Below are 20,178 nucleotides of genomic sequence, written 5' to 3' on the forward strand. Positions count from 1 at the left end.
CTCACTTTTCGAGAGCAAGAACAGGATTTTGGAGCTCTGCTGGCGTAGGCTTTCACAGCGTTTACACCAAGCCACCCTTGCTAATGTGTCAGAAATAACAAGGTCAGCATCTGTGCAGGAAATAAAAGATACCATCTCCCCCCAGTTCGGCACTATCATGTTGGTACTTCAGAGCTCTGCAGCAGCTGGTGGTACACCTGGCTGTGAATACTGCCTTATGCTCAGTAATTTGGAAGGGAAACTAGCACACTCCTATATTAGAGTAGGTCTGAAAGTTGTGGGTTTGTTGTTTTTCTTTTTTTTTATTTATATAGTTTCACTTCACCTTTTTTGTACTTTACCTGTGAGAAAGGCTCTAGTTGGGTTACTGCTGTTCACTTTCAGTTCTGAATCTAGCATATCTTAAATGTTCTCTTTTCTAATTTGTCTCAAAATATTCTGCCAGAAAGTAGCAATTACCTTTTTTAATTAATCCTGTAATCTTCTTCCTACAGACAGAAAGTGCCTGGGCTGAAGAATATTTAGAAAAGAAGAGAAGCTCACACAAACGTTCGTCATCATGGGGCAGCAATGAACAACTCAAGGAGGTCAGAAATGCCATTACGTGAGATACCTTTGGATTAATTTTTTTTTCTATGCTCTGATACCATGATCCTTCAGGAAGGCAGGAGTATTTTATTACTTTGTTTAATTATACATATGGTGGGCTTAGTAAAAAATAAGAAATGGCTGTTCATTTGATATTGATTTAATATAACAATGCAGGTGTATTAATATTTTTTATCTGAATGTGTGGGAAAGAAGGTGTTAAATGCAGGTGACATTTTTTCATCAAAGGAGGAAATGACAGCCATGACCACACTTTTTTCAAACTTTATGTATTTCAAGTTTTTTCACTAAACCTCCAGAGGTGTCTTCTGAGCATCACCTGAACTAGTAGCTAACATATTAGATTTGCAAAAACTTGAGTATAATCTAGTGCTGGCAATAATTATGACTGTTGTGTTAGTAAATAATTTTAACTAAGTGATGGAATAAATGGATGAAATTATGTGTGTACCTGAATACACCTGCTGAAATCTAATGTGAGTTTTTCCTTTGTTAGATTGCAAAACTGCGTCAACAGCTGCAGAGAAGCAAACACAGCAGCAGGCATCACCGTGACAAGGAAAGACAGTCTCCTTTTCATGGGAACCATGCAGCCATTAACCACAGTCAGGTAAGGCTGTGTGCTTTTTTCGCCATATTGGGTAACTAATACTATTTTTAGCTCCTTTCAAGGTTGTGATTTGTCTTAGAGGGAACTTATTAATACCACAGACTGCTAAATATGTTGTAGCTGTAGGTGAATTCTATGAAATAGATGTCTTTCTTTTGGCTGCTTGAGTAAATGGGGGCCCACATCTTTTTGTTACTTGGGTGAGCTGGCTTTGAACTCCCATTTTCAGGTAATTTCAGTACAAAGTGCATTCTGCAGGTTCCACAAAAGGATGACAGATAAGTTTAATCTAAAACTGTAGATCATCATCTTCATTACATGTTGCTGTAACAATTATGACTTTGCATGTAGAATATGGCATGGAGCAAACTGCTGGTAAAACTGTATACACCGATAAAAGGTAGTTTTTCTGACCACATTTTGTTGTCTTGCCAGACACTTGTCTAATAGTGATGAGATTGAGAGTTTACCTGACAAAAGGCTATTCCATGGGATTATTTATTTGTTTGCACACTTCATTACTTCATTCAGCCTTTTTAGTTTCTTTTTTCCCTGTCATTTATCATGCCTTGAGACTTAAAGTAGTAATCTCTTCTACAAAAATTGTGATGGTTAGGCCACCACATGTTCTGTGTGCAGTTTCAATTTTATCTCAAGACTTCTAATGAGGTCAGGTTGACAGAAGTGTAATATTTTTAGCTCAATTGAAAACAGGTGTAAAACAATTATAGGCTTTTAGAAACAGATCCTTTCTCAAGTGTGTTTTGATTGAGTAACTTTAAGAAAACCAATAGAAAAGTTTGGTCATTTTTTCAGCAGAAAAATGTTTTTTCTTTCTCTCCCTACTGATATCTCATGAATGTACATTTGATACACACCATTTTTTAACAGTTACAAAAAGGACAAATCCCTCATGATAGCCTTGGCAAGGCAATGTAGTTGAAAGAAACTATGAAACTGTTAGTGTTGTGAATTGAGGAAGTACTTCAGCTGTGAAGCTTCTCTCAAAATCTAATCATATTCCCAATTACTCCTGAAATACCATTAATTGTCCTAATAAATATCATAATTTGACAACAGAAAATAAAAATTTTCATTTCTGTCATTCCATCTTCCTGGAAGTAATTTAGGCCAGCTTCTTTCATAGGTAAAAGTCAGGTGTCTAAGTGAATGTGTTCAGCTTCAAGACTGAAAATAAGAAAACAGAATAGTGTTTTGAATTTCCTCTGCTCTGTTCTTCTTAACTCCTACTTTGTATAAAAGTCATTAGAATTCTTGTCTCAGACCCTGCCTTCTTATCCCTGCTGTAGGTAATTTAATTAGGAGTCATGACTTTTCAGGGTTTAAGTGCCTCTTGAATTCGGTTTGTTGGTAATTTGGATTCTATGTTGCTGGAAGTATTTAGGATTTTTTTAGAATTACATTTTGTTGACATAACAATTTAGGGGTTACTGAGGTATGGGTACAGTCTACTGTGTGGGTGCAGTGTACTGTGCTGCTGATTTTACTGACTGCTCAAGTCAGAGCAGTCCAAAATATGAATGAAGGAAGACAAATAAATGACCCAATCCCTTTCTAGGGGTTTCTGAGAAAATTCATGAAAATCAACATACAACGTGTCAAACTATTGGTTAAAAAAAAAAACCAAAACCCAACCAAACCAAAAGGCAGTTCAACATACTTGATGAAGGTGTTTTATCCAAATTTGCAGAACTAGAGGACATTGTCAAACAAAAACTATTACTGAGGAATGTTTGCTGTAGGCCTTTTAGTACACTGGAGAATTACATGCAGTCTAAGGGGTTTGCTTGGCATTCTGCAAACCTGTGGGTTTCTGAGTGCTAAGGTACTATCACTTTAGTACAGATAATCTTAGTGGGTTTTAATTGCAAACGTGAACTGTGATGCTGCTGTTCTGAAAAATACCCCCCAAATTATGTATAAAACTTTCATTTTTAATAATAATTACTTTATTATTTTGCTTCTTGTATGGGTGTCTTTGTGTTGTGCCAAATTTTAGAGTATGTGAATAAAATATTGCACAATGGATAATTAGTTTTTGGGCTTGTGAAACAAACTATAAAATCTAAACTGAAGCAAAGCAGCTTTTCCAGGACTGTGTTAGAAAACAAAATGTTGTTTTGCTTGGTGAATTTTGTGCCAGCTGTGTCAAGCTACTTGTGAAGGGAAGAAGTTAAAGAAGGATTCAAAAAGAGTAAGTGAAGGGTTTAGATTAATGACATTTAGCAGCTGTTTTCTAAGTCAGAGTGAAAATCTGTAACATCAAGGGCAAAGTTCCTAGATTTTCTCATTCTTTTTTTGAGAGCTGCTAAACTAGAATTTCTGGCAGCAGCTCAGTTCCTGCAGGATTTGTGGGAACGACTGTGTGGAAACTAGAATTTAGTAATTAGAATATTTAGAATTTTTTTTCGTGTTCCTAGCTTGAAGGAAACTTTTGCGTTTGTTGACTTTAAAGGGTCATGTAAAGATTTCTGAGCTGAAGGAGTTGGATTCCTGACAAGGTGAGAAAAAGTGTTAGGAAACTGTGTTCCTTTAGAGAGCCTGGGTAAACTCTGCTTAACATTTGGAAAATGGCATGCTCTTCTAGTTAAAAAAAGAAATTTCAGTGCATTTATTTCCTCTTTTCTTCCCTACTTAAACTTTACCACAATTCTTGAATTCTACCAAAATTTTTAGTGGCTCTTGCCAACTAAGCTTATAATTGGTTGCTTATTTGTGCCTTTTTCTAATATGATTTTTGTGTGAAGAAAGAAATCCACACTATCTCGATAGAATAGACTTGTTAGCTGCTCTTGACCCTCTGCTCAGAATCAGGAAATAGTTGGTGAGGACCTTGATCCAAGTCCTTGTTGCTGGCTACAATTTTTTTCAGAGCAAATGAATGTTCTTTGTGTATTTTTTTCATTATGCCAGAAATGTTCCATGCTGTCTCTCTTAACTGGAAGAGGGGTTTGCAGAAAGGCCATAGCCTCCTCAGGTGATCTCAGGATGCTTCTGAGAACATTTTGAATTAATTGCATGGTACGAAACCTGTAAACAGGAGTCAAAATAGTGGGATCTTTCTATATTCTGAGTCTTGGTGTCACAGAGAAACTAGATTTGAGGCCAGAACTGAAACCAGATGGAAGAATAAATGGATTATTTTTTCCAACATAATGTTCTTTCCTCAGTGCACTTGGCTGATATTACATTTCTACTTCACACTATGAACCATTAAGACCTTTGCTCTTTTCATTTTCCTAGGAACCATGTGTCACTAATGTCTTACCAATAGATTGATAATAATAGCAAGACCAACTGCATGCAGTTTGCTGTGTTCAGGGTTTGGGGTTTTTTGTATCACTCTTAACGCCTCATTTGGTGGAACATTTCATTTTGAGAGTGGAATTACCATGATCTGCTCAACCTAGAGGTGACTCAATGTTAGTATCTGAAAGCATCATGAGACCTGGGTTTCTGTTTATAGTTTTTTTACTTGTTAAAAAATTGGAAGAGCTTAGGGCATCTTTCCCGAAATGCCTGTGAGCAATATAGATTTGTTGTTACCCCTGTTTCCTACCTCGTGAGTTTATGCCATGCCTTTCAGAAGTTTCAGAGCTGTTAAAAGTCCTGCATGAAAATTCCCTGCCAGTGTGTTACTGTGTGAGCCCAGTAATTATTATCCTGTGTTTGTCAGCTTGCCTCATTGTGAGCGTTTCCAGGTATCCAGGTGACTAGTCAAAGCTTGGTAGCCTAATTCCTGCATGTCAGGGCCCAGCTCCATGCAGACCTCTGTGAAGGCAGTATTTCTAATAAAAAGTTTCTGTCTTTGAGGCTGATTGTTCTACCCATGTCATGATACCTCCTTCCTTTTCCACCCTCTGGCACTCTGGGCTAAGAAATCATCCTCAGTCATGTACAGAATATTATTTTACTTGGAAGCGAAACAGGCTGTACTGAGCTATTTTGAACTCTACTGAATCTACTTTGAGCTCTTCAAATAATAACATGAATCTAAGAATTTCTGGGGTAGGCAATCACATTTAAAAGATTAAGAATTCCCACATTTTGCTAATGGCTGCTGAAATCTTAAAGCGTACTTGCATTCTACTTTTTAACAAGTTCAGTTTGTCCTAAGAACATGTATATTTAATAACTGGGTACATAAACAGTCTTTAGTCCCTGAACTTGTGCTGATATACCTGTGTAATGACTGAATATCTATCTATATTAGTTTACTGGATTGTTGATCCTGGGCCTTGCTTGGAACAGAATTAGCAGGGTTGCTTTCTCAGACTTCTTTCTGCTCTTCCCCAGTGTTTTTTTTCATCTTCAGGCAAGGCTTTTGAAACTCTTTATAAGTTTGGCCATTATGAGAATGTTTCATTTTTGTCAACATAAACAGAGTGACAAGCATTTCCTGAACAGATGCTTTTGTAGTTTTTGTGCAAGTCTTTTTTAGTTTTTTCTTTCTATGGCTAACCTAATGTTTCAGAAAAGCAGAACCAATGTAATTAATTAGTTTTGCTGCTGTAGAGATTTGTGATTGTGACAAGAAGTCTCCAGTATGATCTGCACTTTAAATTATCTTGTTTACATTAATTTTTCTAAGGTAGCTTTTCTGCCAGGCAAGCTTTGTGTGGTTTTTGAGAACATACACAGGAAATTGAAACGCTTTGGTGTCTATGTAGTCTTGTTACATAAAGGAAAATAAAATAAAGCGCTCTCACAAAAATACACTTTGAAGATGAGATAATGCTGGTTCTTCAGTCAGTAGAGGAGCTGCTCTTAATCATGGCATCCTAATCAGGATATAGAGTCCAGGAATTTTACATGGGAATTCTAATGTGACTTAAGTGTGTTGGGCTGTTCTTTGAGTTGAACTAAATGTTTGCAGGAAGCAGTACATTACCTGTAGTACAGCCCTGATTAATGAGAGCAGAATCTTGTAATATTCTGGTAGTGTGACTTTTTTAACAGGAGGGCGGGTGCTAATGAGGAGATTGGGAAATTTTGAGAAGTCGTGGTGTGCCAATGGGAGCTTTGGGAGACTTCAGTAATGTGTTTTCTGAGAATGAAGTTTTTGTGCATATTTTGAAACACTGGATTTTTAAAATGTTAATCTTCATTCTGAAGCAACTAAGCATTAACATTTGGGTTTGGGATTTTATTCTTTCTGTGGAAGTCTCCTTAAGTTGTTTTGTCAACCTTTTATTCTGCTTAATAGTTAATATGTTGGTCTTAATTTCTAGCATAGTGCAATCTTATATTTGTGGAATAATTTTCCTTCTGCATGTGTCATGTTATTTCATGTGGCCACACACTTCCATTGAAATACAATTTTAATGAGGTTACCCGTGGTAAATGCAACAATGAGCAATGTGACGTAGTATAACTCACTTTAGGAGAAATGTGAATGTATTTTAAAGGCTTCAAAATTACTTACATTTAAATGTTTACTGTTATATTGTTACTTGTAAAGTGGTGTCAAGCTAGAGGCAGACCATATAAAGGGACATTTTGAGACTAGGTTGTGTAGCTTTTCCTGCTGGAAATTGGATTTGAAACAAAATTCAGGATGTCTCTCTTCACTTAAAGCACGCATTTGAGCACAATCATTATGGTTTCCTATAAATCCTTGATATACTGGGGTGTAGATGTGTTGTGTTTCAAGGGTCACTTTTGGGTAGAAATAGTAACTTTGTTTTGAAAATAACTCTACATTGCTTTCTCATTGTCTCTGGTTCTTTAGGCTCCCATCCCAAAGAGTGCTCTCGTTCCTGTGATACCTATCACCAAATCAACGGGATCACGATTCCGAAACAGTGTAGAAGGATTGAATCAGGAGATTGAGATAATAATTAAGGAGACAGGAGACAAAGAGGAACAACTTGTTGTATGTATCTGCCGCCATGATTGTTCTATACAATTATTTTGGTTTTGCTTTGAGTTTAAGTCATTTCTGAATTAAATTTGTCTGGCATTAGTTTTAATTACGTTTATTATTTTCTTTAATAAGGTTAGTTGAAAAGTCTCCTGGAAAGCAAAAGGAAGGAAAGAGTTAAAGCTTGAATCTGAACCTTTTTCTCTAAGTAAGAAATCTCAGTAAAATGGGAAAAAGTAAAAGATCTGTTTTGAGAGTTTTTGTAGTAAATCTTTTTTGCCCATGCTGAACTGTCCCCATCCTAGGTGAACCCTAATTTGCCCATTTTTAGTGTTCATTTTATCGTAATGGTTTTCAGAGGTGAATTTACTAATAAGGTATCGGAAATACAGACTGTGAAGATAATTAAGGAACCACAATGTCTTTGATATGAAGAGAAGCTGAGAGAGATGGGAGTGTTCAGCCTTGAGGAGGGAAAGCTCAGGGGCATCTTACCAATATATATAAATATCTCATGTGCAGAACTGAAAAGGAGGGAGCTGGTCTCTTCTCAGTAGTGCCCAGTGACAGGGCAAAGGGCAGTGGGCATAAATTTAAAAACATTAATGTGCGAGGGTGTGCAAAACTGGAGCACAGAGGAGTTATGGAATCATTCTCTATGGAGATACTAAAAATTGGACTGGACAGAGTCCTGGACGCACTGTTCTACCTGACTCTGCTTGAGCAGAGATGTTAAACTTGATCATCTCAAGAGGTTCCTTCCAACCTCAGCAATTTTGTGATGAAGTGAAGTCTTAAAAACTGTTGTCCTTAGTTTCTGATCCTGACTTATTTTCGTTTGGAGTTGCGTGTAATGAATAAAATTTTCTACTTCAAATGGTTTTATGAAACCCCAAAAAAACCTCACCATTACTGGATTTAAAGAAATTGCTCCCCAGACAAAAGCAGCTGTCTGATATCTTTAATTGTTACCAGCCTCAAGATATTCCAGACGGGCACCGTGCCCCACCTCCGTTGGTGCAGCGCAGCAGCAGCACTCGCAGCATTGATACCCAAACCCCTGGTGGAGCAGACAAGAGCAGCAACAACAGCAGCCGCTCCCAGTCAGTGTCTCCAACCTCATTCCTCACCATCTGTAATGAAGGCAGCGAAGAAAGTCCGTGTTCTGCAGATGATCTGCTTGGTGATTCCAGAGATAAAGGTACTGTGTATCTCTAAAAGTTCAACACTGCTGAACTTATGCCGTGTGCATAACCACAAAGGTAAAAGAGAGGGTTTGTTCCCTACATCCATGGAGAAATGGTAGAATGTGGGGTTTTTTGTAAGTGATTTATTTTTTTTCCAAATTGCTTCAAATACTGTGCTTGTACACATTAATTAAAGCTGGGTAGATGTTACTGAGGAATGTGCTTCCCAAAAAGCTTTTATTTTTAAATAATAGATTCTTCAAGAATTTTAAGTAAGTTGAAGAAGCAAGAATGTACAGTAACAGGTGAAATAGCACAGTAGTCCTCTTGCTTGTGTTGGGTATTTTTAATGGTCTTGGACAAAATGGGCAACCTTACAGCATTTCATACGCACACCCATAAAAGTTTAACTGTTTAGGGTTTATTTAATTATTCTTTCTTTACCTGAAATCTTTTAAGATATTCTAGGAGAATTTTATAATTCAACATAGACCTGTTTTTAGATTCTGTTTTTTAAGGAATGTGGCTTCTGCCCATTTCTTTTGGGTAGATGGTGATGACAATCATAGATTTAGGTTTACAGTTACAAATTGAAAATGTCCAGGAAGGATTAGAGATTGCAGAGGAGCCTGAAAATGTAATAAAGAGAAATAGAAGGAAGGAAAGGAATTAAGATAAGAAAGTTTGTATGCAAATGAATGCTTGAAGGCAAATGAAAATGTTTTTTAATTTTGTAACATTGATAATGAAGTGGCTTTAAAGTTGGGGAGCATTTAAAGGTAGCTCTTGTGGTTTTTTATAGTGTGACACATTTAAGTAATGAGAAACTCTATTCCTGCAGAAAATGGGAATAATTCTCCCTTGCCAAAATACGCTACCTCGCCAAAACCCAACAACAGCTACATGTTCAAGCGTGAACCTCCTGAGGGCTGTGAAAAGGTGAAAGTCTTTGAGGAAAACTTGTAAGTAGATCTTTGCTACATAAAAAATAATATCTAACAATCAGATTAATTATTGCTTCATTGATTTTGTTTTAGATAAGTTATTAGTCCAGTTGCTAAAGCCATGCTTTAACCTGATCTCTGTTGTTTGGTGAAATGATATACTGGCATATATGAATGTGTTTTACTGCAGGAATTTCATATTAAAATCTTGAGAAATGTTTTTTTTAAAACCAGTCATGAGGACTGTTATGAAAGGACTGTCTCTTGCCTGGCAGATAGTGGGAGAGGAACTCAATCAGATAGGGAGAGATATAATAATAGGCTGTAGTGCAGGTGCATCAGTAAATGTATGTCGCAGCTTGACAGGCACATCCAAGTAATCTAGACTCTGAAGAGCATACTCTCTTCAGCTAAATCAATGTAGCTGTGAAACTTCTTGTGACAGAGAAGTGAATTTGACCCTGAGTATTTTATGCTTTGATGATTCTGAAAAAGCCAACTTTTGTCATTTGGGAATATTCTGGGAGCGTTATGTTTTATTATTATTTTCAGAGGAGCTTTTATGCCCTTATGTCACTTGTATGCAAGAATCTTAACCTAGAGTTAAAAATTTCATCATCACACAAGGAGTATAGATTGGTTATAATTCTCTTTGCCTGTATTATCTCAAGAATGCCATCTAGTATAAACATTCATTAAAAAAAAAATTGAGCTTGCCTGACCTGTGCACATGTATTTTGAGAGGTCTCTATCGCCTGTCCCATAGCAATGCAAAAAGGGTTATGGTAAGTTACCTGTCTCTATTTTAGTGTGTGTAAACTATGTTGCCAACAGAATAGATAGGATTCACTTGCTGCAGGAGCATATTCTATTGTAGTTTGACTTGTATTTGCATTTCTTTTCGGAAGTCCTTGCTGTGTAGCTGTAGGACCGTTCTGCTGTAGAGTGAAACAGGTTTCTACAGAAGTTTTTACCTAGCTATGGCAGTTCTCAGACACTCTAGTCTCTTTCACATCTGTTACTTGAATTCCCTGTGTTTGTGGAATATGTGAGTGTAGCTATTTAAAGCTCAACCTTTGTTTAACTTAATTTCTGTTTGAAAATCCTATATAAGACTTTCATTTGGAAAGAAAATTTAGAAGTGAGGTTGAATTTTCTGGTCACTTGTGAGAATTGGCTAACATGGAAACTTACCCTATTTCATGATCAGAATTACTTTTCAGAATAGAGTATCTCTACAAGAGTGTACTGGAAGATTGGCTTGCTTGGCCTAGTAAAACAAAGACAGAAGTGCATATGGCTGGCTTACAAACACAAGGAAGGGTGGGGGAGGTTGTAGGCTAAAGGACAGTGCTGGCAACAACAAAAAGTGAGCAAAAATTTTTTCAAGCAGTAAAGAGAGACTTTAAAGCAGATTTCCATAGTTCTGTCTTAAAGTAGAATTTGGCTGCTGTAAGTAGATTTACATTGTGGCATTAGAAGTGAACACAGAAGGCATTCCTGTGCCATCCACTGTTTCCATTCCAGCTCTGTTTTTAATGAAGCATATCTTGGGTTGAGTTCTATGCTGAGATGGCAAAATTGCAAGTCAGGATCTAAATATGTGTTTTACACTTCCTTCCCAGGTTATAGGTACTTGATCATGAAAACTACATTTTACTCTCTGCCTTGAGTCTTTTAGTAAGGTGGGGTCATCTTCTGCAGAGAGTCAGGGCACACTCATGTGAACATGCAAAGTAGGCAGAAAAGTGTAGAAAAGGGGATCCCCCAATCATCGTGAACCGCTTTGAGATATGCAATATTAGGAACATTGCTGTGCCAGCTTTCTTTCACAGGGTTTGCTGTATAAATAGTGTCTGTATGTGAGGCAGAACTGGTTAGGTTGTGAAAGTTTCTGGAGAACACAATCCTAAAGTACTTTCTCATTGAATGAGAATACTTTCTATATTGAATGTGCTAGTTCATGGACAGGGTTTGTGATCTGCAGCATGAAGTTGATTGGGTTCCTTAGGTTTGGAAACAGCCTGCCCAAAACATGCTGTTGCCTTGCAGCACGTGTGGACAAGCAGTTTAAAACATCTTGTTTGCTGTGTGCTGAGAGTGTCATTAAGGCATTATTGAGAAGCTGAAACTTCAAAATTGAATCCTCAGCTTGTTTCTGATGATGTATTCAGCAATACATCCCTGCCATTGGCACAATTTGATTGTTCCATAAAACTATTGTGTGTATTTTATTTCTAGGCCAAAGCCATTGCATGAAATTCCAGCCTTCTATTGCCCTGACAAGAACAAAGTGAATTTCATTCCGAAAAGTGGCTCTGCTTTCTGTCTTGTCAGCATCCTCAAGCCACTTCTTCCCACACAGGATCTCACACTTAAGGGCACTACACACAGCCTGACTGTCTCCTCCAGCATGACGCCTGGTTTGTTACAGCCCATTTCTATGGCCTCCTTGACTACAAACACAGATCAAGACAGAATCTCTCGTGGAACAAGTACAGTAATACCACAGACCTCTCTGCTCCAGCAGTCGGGATGTATTGAGGAAGCTGAAGAATAATTTAAATTGTCTTGACATTTTTCTGGGCAACTACTGGGAAAAAGGTGGAGCCAGTTGACTGGACCTTTCTGATCACACACAAGCTTTGTTTTAACAATTTATGGCACTGCCATGATCGAGCTGTTTGTATAATTGACAGTTTGGTAGCACATTGAGAAGTTCAGGAGGATGCAGCAGCTGATATGCTGTTGCATTTTCTGCTTTTGAAGACTCTGGTTCTGTTTCTCTCCTGCTTTTTTTAAACACTGGTGAAAACAAAGACTGTCATAATCCTTTGCCATTTAAAGGACCAGTTGTTGTGATGGTGTGTGTCCTTTGACTTTTTTTCCCCGTTAAAACAAGTCTCAAGACCAACCAGCTGATCCCATTTGCCATTGTAATCTGCAGAGGGAGGGGCAATCAGATGGTTTTGCAAGATGTCTTTTGTATGAAAATGTGTATTTTGTAACAAAATTTTGCCTTTTCTGGTTTGTAGCAGATGGTGTTTCCTGGTGATGATCCCCCTACCCTTTTTTTTTTTTTTTTCCTTTGGTAGGGCAGGTTCTTTTATACTTGGCTGGCTTACAGCTGATGGGACCAAAGGATTGCTGGACTATTATGGCAGTCTCAAATTATGTGACCTTGCTGAACAGCCTCAGACCTAAACAAGACAAGTTAATACGTTTGAAACTTTTAAAACAGAAGAGTATGCAAAAACAGTGTTAGTATATAGTGTACATTTTTTTTATATCAAAAATTTGTGCTTCTGGTAAGTCACATTCGTAAAACTCCTTTCTTCACAGAATTCCTACTTGTGTTGCTTTATTGGCTGGAAAATTGCATTTTAAAGCACTTGCCCCAGTATTGTTCTGTTTGTCCATAGAATTTTTGTGCAGATTTAGGGAAAAAACATATTATCCTCTTACTCGGTCTTGTTTCTTCCAGAAAATACTTGTCTCTTACAGGCTTGCTTAGCTACTTATGAGTCAGCCTGAATCATTAATCACTCTTGGTACAAATTTGCTCTGATGTGACTCATCACTGTATTATAGACCCTGGCCACATAATACTGAAGTACCTGTGCATGGTTTCCTCCCTTTCGTCATAGTGGTGTTTGTGTGTCCGTTGAAGGTGATGGTTTGTCAGGCATGATATCTGTTACCCAGAAGTTTACAGCAGCAGATACATTCTCCCTTTTGGACTAGCAGCTTAAGCTGGCATGCAAAACAGAGGATTTTGATGTTTTTTTGATACTTGGTCTGTCCTGATAATGTGGCAGTTAATGGTTGCTTTGAAATTACAGTAAGAAGCAAAAATCTGGGGGGGGAAAGGCAACTGCAAACAGAAACTGTCTAGGAACTTCACTGACGTTTCTTATGTTCCTGGACTGCATTACTTGGGTTTGAGTTAATACAATATAAATATGCAGAAAACTGCAATGACCTGAGTACCAGTGTCATATCTGCTTACAAAACAAGTTGATCTTGTACCTCTTTAACAGAGTTAGATTCAGTAATTTCAAAGTTAGTGTCATTGTGGGCAGTCTCTGAATATTGGTCTGTTACAAGCAGTTCTCACTGGCTTGCATCTACCCAGCTTATATCTACATAGCTTCCATGGATCAGTTGCATTCTCAGGTCTCCTCATAATGGCAACTATTTAAAGGTGATACTGCAAATATAACAGTCTTGTTCAGTGCTTATTATGCTGAATTTGCTTGCAAACATTTCGTTTGAGAGAAAAAACCCTGCATATCTGTGCAGATAACAATCACAGTTTTGATGCATATTGGCTGTTCCTTTAAATCCTGTATTAGTAACTATGATTGCAGTGTACTTATTCAGCAAGTGTAAATCATACTAGAATGTGCAAGTTCTCTATTTATAGTATCTTTAAAACATTATGCAAAAAAATCAGTAAATTACAATTGTACCAGGCATTATTAAAGTATTACATCCGTTAAATTAGCAAACCAGCATAACTTGGTTTACTATGTATATTCCCATGAAAATGGACAGGATTGTTTTGAAGTAACAGTTTTGATTTGCACTGACTCTGTCAGTTACCTGAAGTTGTTGAGGAGCAGAGTTTCATAATAAGCAGCTTTGTGCATCAAACTTCTGTTATTTTGTCAGTTGATAGTTCTTTTCTAGGCTTTGTGTATATTAATTAGTTTCTTCTGAAACACTAACAGTTCAATTTCAAGTCTTAAAATATACTGCTTTAGATAGGTTTGTTTAAACCTGGTGCGACTGAATCCAGATCATATTCAGGTGAAGGAAGTGCTTTTAAGTCTGTTTTCTATTTCTGGAACAGTAGCATGTAAAGAACTTCATTGTTGCCAAACTGCCTAGTGCTTTATTAGGAGATCTTAACTGAATGGTTAAGAACCGAAGGGCTAAAGTTAACAAAGCCTTTATTACAGCCTTGACACTTAACTGACTTCACCAAAATGCATTCTGATGTTTGTTTTCATCACAGTGTGACTCTCCCAAATAGCAGTGGGCTTTCTTACCGTGGGACTTTCTTTTGCACCTGTTGTTGTAGTACTTTGAGTATCTCTCTGGTAGTTTACCTTGTATGTTATTGGACAATGTACTGTACAAATTAGTGAGCTGCTCTGATAAAAACCAAATGTAAATGTGTGAAGTTTTTGCTTTTTATAAAAAAACTGCATTCAGGACAACATTCAGTCTTTTTTATATGCAGGACAACTCTACTATTGCAATGGCAGCTCAACTTTATTATGAATCCACACTAAAGACTCAGAATTAAGAAAATGTGACAGCTCTTGTTCTGAGACCAGCTTTGATATGTGCAGACAAAAAATAGCCTTAAATTTTTTATGTGCTGTCTTGTGCCATAGCATAGCTGTTAGCTAAAGTATTTAAATCAATTTGCAAATAGCTTTGAGAGTGCATGGAGCTTTTTTAAGATTCTTTTATGTATAGAGTGGGATGTTCATTTTTTGGGGGTGAGCTGACCTGTGCATTACACAAGCACATTTTTACTGAAAGAGTTCAAATTCTTTTGGCTTACTTAAAATCCGAACTATGCATAGACCTAGTCAGTTCCTTGATTGCCTACTTTGTAGCTTAAGAAAATGTAAAGGTCTCTTTTTATGCACAACTTGACACACTTGATATTCTTGTTTCCTTGGTATTTCACACTTCTAGCCACACTTAGACTGGTGGTTTTGTTCAATAACACTGGCAGTTGATTTTGAGATATACTAAATGATGTTACTCCAGTTGTAAATTCAACTTAAATAACAAGGAAGGAGTTCATTGTAATGAAGTCCATGGTGCAGCTGTGATTATTGGAATTGTTTTTTTCAAAAACTCAAGGCACAAGGGAAGAGGGCTCCTTTGTTAAAGTTTGATCTGCGTCAGCTATTCTTTCCCTGCTTGGTGCCATAATCCTGTAGCATTTAAGTACTTGGAAAATTAACAGATAATGCTTAAGTACATAACTCTTGGAGAGAAATTCTTGGTTTCAGGTACACATCCGAAGTGAGGAAAAAAGGGAGTGAAAATTAAATATTGCATACTGTGGAAGTAAATGATTGCTGTGTTTGACTTATGTAAAGCAATAGCAGCTCCTATAAAGTATGTTTAGTCTCAGGGCTATTTTTTGATTTGTTCTAAAATACAGTTTCCTGGAATTCAGAGTCTGAGACTGTTGAAAAACACCGAAGCTGAGCTTTTTGGGATGAAGGAAACAAAGTCATATCCATTAACCTTTCCTCTGCCTCAGGCCTAACTTCTTGTTGCTTATTGAGTTTAAGATAATTCAGTGGTACCACAGTAATTCCTTGCAAAAGTATTATCTGTTCCGTTTCCTTGCCATCTCCAAAATGCTAACTGATATCTTCACAGTGCCAGTGATATCTTCACAGAAACTCAGTGCCAGTGATATCCATATTTCCTTCCTAAATATTTCCTTGCTGAGTACTTGACAGCTTCTCCGTGAAGCTGAGAGGGCAAAGGAGGATGCATTGTCACCAGACACTTGCAGTTACAGAGATCATTGCTGCAGGGCGACTTCTTGGGTGTCTTGATTTCCATTTGACTCATTGTGTGCATGCACACATATAGTCTGCATAGGTCTGCTTCTTTTATCTGTATGGTTGGTGGCAGGGCTGGTATTTTTGAGAAATCTCTTGTTATTTTTTTTCCTATGTACAGACTTGCAGACCTGTTCTCTTCCAGAACTGATGCATACTTACATATATCTCAAAAGCAAAGCTTGTGTGTTGTTCTTACTTGACCTCATGAGATGAATATAACCTGCAAAAAGGAAATAAAAGCACTGAAACACTTGAGAATATTGGGACTGTGCTTTCTCCATATAATTCCGTAGTTTAAGTGTGTGCCCTTCATCAGATGGCTTAGACCTGAGCCAGGTTGATATATATTAAACCAAAAATGTTTGCTCTTAGGAAAGGCAATAGAAGGTATGCCACTCGTAAGCTACGGAGCTGGAAAGCACTGGGCAACAATTGGTTTTACTGTGATCAAAGAGTTCCTATAGAACTGTTTTTCTGAATATGGGTATACAGGAAAACAAAGTGACCAATCACTGCAAGATATACCTGTGTATTTTCTTGATGTGAGTTTGTGAGTGTTCAGCAACTCTGAAAATCCACTCTTAACGTGCTGTTCATGCAAAGAATGACTTAATGCATTGTTTGGAAACTGTTACTTTGCACATCCATTCAAATGGGGAGAGAATGTTAACTATTGCCAAGTGTTTTTTGATATTCCAGTCCTGTACCCCAATTGAGCCACAACTGTCTCTTTCTGAATGCTCCAAATGTAAATGGAGTCCTGTTACTGCTTGCTTGCTTTCATTGCATGTCATCAGTAAGTACTGCAGGTGAGGTCTTTGTTTAATAGTTCTTCACTGGGATTTGTATTTGACTACAGAGACTTCTGTAGTGTTGACAGGTCTATCTGAATAGCAGAAGAGAACTTGGCCTGATAACACTGCAAGTGAAACTTTCTTACACAAACTTCTTTTGAAACAACTCTCTTTGGAAAATCTACTGAGCTAAAAGAAAACAAGCCCCTTCTGAACACATCATCCATCCTAATTGTCAATGTACTGATAGTTAAGAACATAGCTTGGCTTCATTCTAAATTATTTCATTTATTGAAATGTGCAATTTTTGAGGGTAGCAGTCAAGGGATGTTCAAAACTGCCATTAGATTTGCCTTTGTATGAAATTGGCTGATATGTTTTCCTCTGTTACACTGTGATAACTTGTGGAGATGTTCTTGCTTATGTTGTACTGATAGGTTACTTGTTGCATGTAAAGCAATTTTTGTAAGCAAGAGGAATTCCAGGGATGTTCTGCAAAAAAGGGCCTATTCTGAGGTGATGTACACTGTTGTAAAACTGGAGCAGCTCAACTAATTTCAATGGAATTCTTGATTTACACTAGTCTTTTTGCTATGTGTAGTTATGCCAGTAAAATTTTGCACAATGTTATTTGGATATTGCGTTCTGACTTGTGAACTGTTTCTACTGAAAACAGTGAAAATTTTACAAACTGCAATAGCGGAATGTTTTTGGCCTTTTTTTTGTTTCTGCCTAAAATAAAAAGTTGTCACTTCGAGCTATGGGCTAATCTTGGATTTATTTTTAGTAACAAGGGATTTTTATGTTCTCACTGTCTGAAGATTTGCCTGAGCATTTAGCCTGAGGGTGGTGGGCATTTACTGCAAATAAAATAAGTGCTTTTTTAACCCTTTTGGAGGAAATTCGTCATGATGGAAATCTTTGTTTAATCCATGCCCTCATTCCTCCAGTGCATCCTGGAAAACAGTCCTGAAAATTCTGCCTTTCCCTGTCTTCATCTGCAGTAAGTTTGATCAGTTCCTGAGGACACTACAATTCCTCTATTGGGGAAGGTGCTAAAAGTCTTGAATTTTGTAAACAGAAGGATTCAGCATGTGTTCTGCTGGGAGTGAAGGTATGAGGGCAGGACTGAGGAAAAGCCCTGGATTGCTGCTGATATGTTCATTCTGCTGTTCAGTAGAATGCGACTTCTGAAGCCTACCTGGGGAGGCATTTAGGCTGATTGTTGAAATAGTCTCCTTTTCTGCATGTGTCTGTTTACTCAAAACAAGCATCTTTCTTCATGAGCAGGATTTGGAGCCAAAATTCCTTTAAACTAGAAGTGGTGAACTAGATAAATTATTTGCTTTGGGGTTTTTTTTTGCTAGCTCTTTTGTTAACTTTAGGTCTAATTTGTCTAAGAGGCTTGGAGCAATTCCCCTTCTGGAAAGTTAGTGTCAGCTATATTTCATTCTAGAACAGAGGGGTAGATTTCTTGGAATCTTGAAGGATTGCTAGTGTGTACTCCTCAAGGCAAGGCTAGCTTGTGCTTTCTCATTGGTGGAAAAGCTTTGGCTAATAAATGTGACATGAGCATCAAATTCCCAATATTGTGCATTTCACAGCTAGAGTCCATGAGTCAATTTGTCAAAACTTGGTTGAAATCTAAAAGAGGAATTCACAGCCAATGAATTTGTATTTGATGCTTTCTCACATTTTAGTCTTTTTTACCTGTTCAGTTGTCTGTGGATGTTTGCCTGTCTCCAGATGAGCAGGATCTGTTTCTTTATTAAATAGGCTGTGACTTCATTCTCCATTAAACTGTTTCTTCACCACTGATCACAGATCTAGTATTTAAGGTTTTATGCATGTGGGAATGATTTTACTGTAAATGTATCTGGTGTTTAAAGTATCTTCACACCTTGCATTACATATAGGTAAACTGCAAAAGACATTAAGAAGCTGATGAAGATCATCTATGAAGACAAAGAGAATGGAAAGAGCAACTCTGTGGTGAGCAATAACAGTCTTCCAATTCTTGATTCGCTGTTTTCATTATGAGCAGTTATAATCTTCAGTTAAATAGCACTTCTTTTTTTTTTTTTTTTTTTTTCCCTTGAGATTTTAAGAGATAACCAGGCAGGAGACTACCAGGAGAATTTCTCAGGTATCTCAGTTTTTTCTTAAGAGTTAGATCTGACTGCATAGCAAATTGCTATAGAAGTTGTAGCCAAGGCTTGTTGTGTCTTATCACATTCCCTTCTTGTCCTTTTGCCTCCTCCTGGCTCTCCACTCAGCATTTGGAAATAGTATAAGATGGTCATCCCTCCCAGACTTCAAAACGTTTCAAGTGCTACCATCTAACACTATTTCATCTGTATATAACATTTAGAGAAGCACTGGTTAAGTGCTGTGTAGTGCACACATAAGTTAGAATAGGATGGAGGAGATAACTTAGGTGAAATTCTCCCACATTTGAAATGGGCTAGATTCATCACCACTGCATATAGCCTTATTTCAAGTCTTACTCCTGCCAAACAAGCCTGATTTGCCTCCTCCTGCACTGTTTACAGAACCCTGTTCCACATAAACTGGGTCACAGCCCTGTAACTGATGCTTGTATTGATGTAGGAGCATGTCTGTGGTCAATAGCAATTTCACATTGTGTGACATTGCTTGTAGTAAAGAAAAAATTCAGTAGTAGATTAAAACCTCATTACTGCAAGCAAAGTAGAACACTGCTCATTAATTCCTACACTTAGGAGCATGGGTGTTTAACTGCTGTGATTAGGCTGTTGATTAAGAAACTGTTTGCACAGTTTGTTGTGGATGCCTTTTCCAACTGCAGATGTGTAGCTGACCACTGTAAATACTGTTTCACTGTAAGCACTAATTTCACTGTTGGTGGAAATGGCTGTTAGGGACGTTTCTCTGTTTCCTGCCAGTGGGTGTCTACTGCAAGTAGCTGAACAGTGAGCACTGCCAGAATTAATCTAGTTGTGTGTGTCAGGCAGGCAGCAGGTAAGAATATGTTCTCTTTGTCCTTTATCTTTCCAAATCTCTGCAGTTAATTACAAGTTAGGACAGAACTTGACCTACAATATCTTGTACTGGACAAATTAATAGAGAAGGTACATCCTGGCCTAGCCCAAATCTTTTCTGTGGCTTTTACAGGATTTTAATCATGCCTGAAAAATATTCTTCTGTATACAGAAATCATAGAGGCACTGCTCAGCTGCATGATGTAGTCAGGTGCTGTGTAGAATAGATGAAGGACACAGCAGAATTTGGTTTACAGTTTGCAGTTTTGCAAAATTCCCTGTAGTTGCTGTAGTGAACACAGTTAACATCAGTTAACATCATTAACCACAAATAAGGCTGAGCAGTCAGATAATTATGAGTTACTCTTGAGATGAAGTTTTTGTTTCTATTTCTAGTTTAAATAGAGCAGTTTGGTCTGAGGTTGTTCTGGGCTCTTTTTTTTAACATTCTCAACCTTTTGTGAATCATAGATATTTAATTCCTCATTAAGAGGTTGTTTTATAGCATGTTCCTGAAGTTTC

The 20,178-nt window shown here is 37.5% G+C and overlaps 1 protein-coding gene across 2 annotated transcripts in view; it reads left to right on the forward strand.

Moving 5' to 3' along the window:
- FAM117B (family with sequence similarity 117 member B) overlaps positions 1-17,393 on the forward strand; it is a 29,418-nt gene extending 12,025 nt beyond the window's left edge. The window contains exons 3-9 of one of the 2 annotated variants that reach the window (XM_085066188.1): positions 495-587; positions 1,106-1,219; positions 6,972-7,115; positions 8,079-8,304; positions 8,545-8,595; positions 9,132-9,252; positions 11,476-17,393. In XM_085066188.1, the coding sequence (XP_084922314.1) occupies positions 495-587; positions 1,106-1,219; positions 6,972-7,115; positions 8,079-8,304; positions 8,545-8,595; positions 9,132-9,252; positions 11,476-11,794 (1,068 nt within the window). In that variant the 3' untranslated portion in view covers positions 11,795-17,393. The remainder of the gene's footprint in view (positions 1-494; positions 588-1,105; positions 1,220-6,971; positions 7,116-8,078; positions 8,305-8,544; positions 8,596-9,131; positions 9,253-11,475) is intronic. The other variant, XM_085066190.1, reaches the window with a different exon arrangement.
- Positions 17,394-20,178: the final 2,785 nt, after the last annotated feature.

Source organism: Lichenostomus cassidix, chromosome 7, assembly GCF_008360975.1.
Source record: "Lichenostomus cassidix isolate B80296 chromosome 7, HeHo_3.0, whole genome shotgun sequence".
In the NCBI taxonomy this organism is placed as follows: Eukaryota; Metazoa; Chordata; class Aves; order Passeriformes; family Meliphagidae; genus Lichenostomus; species Lichenostomus cassidix.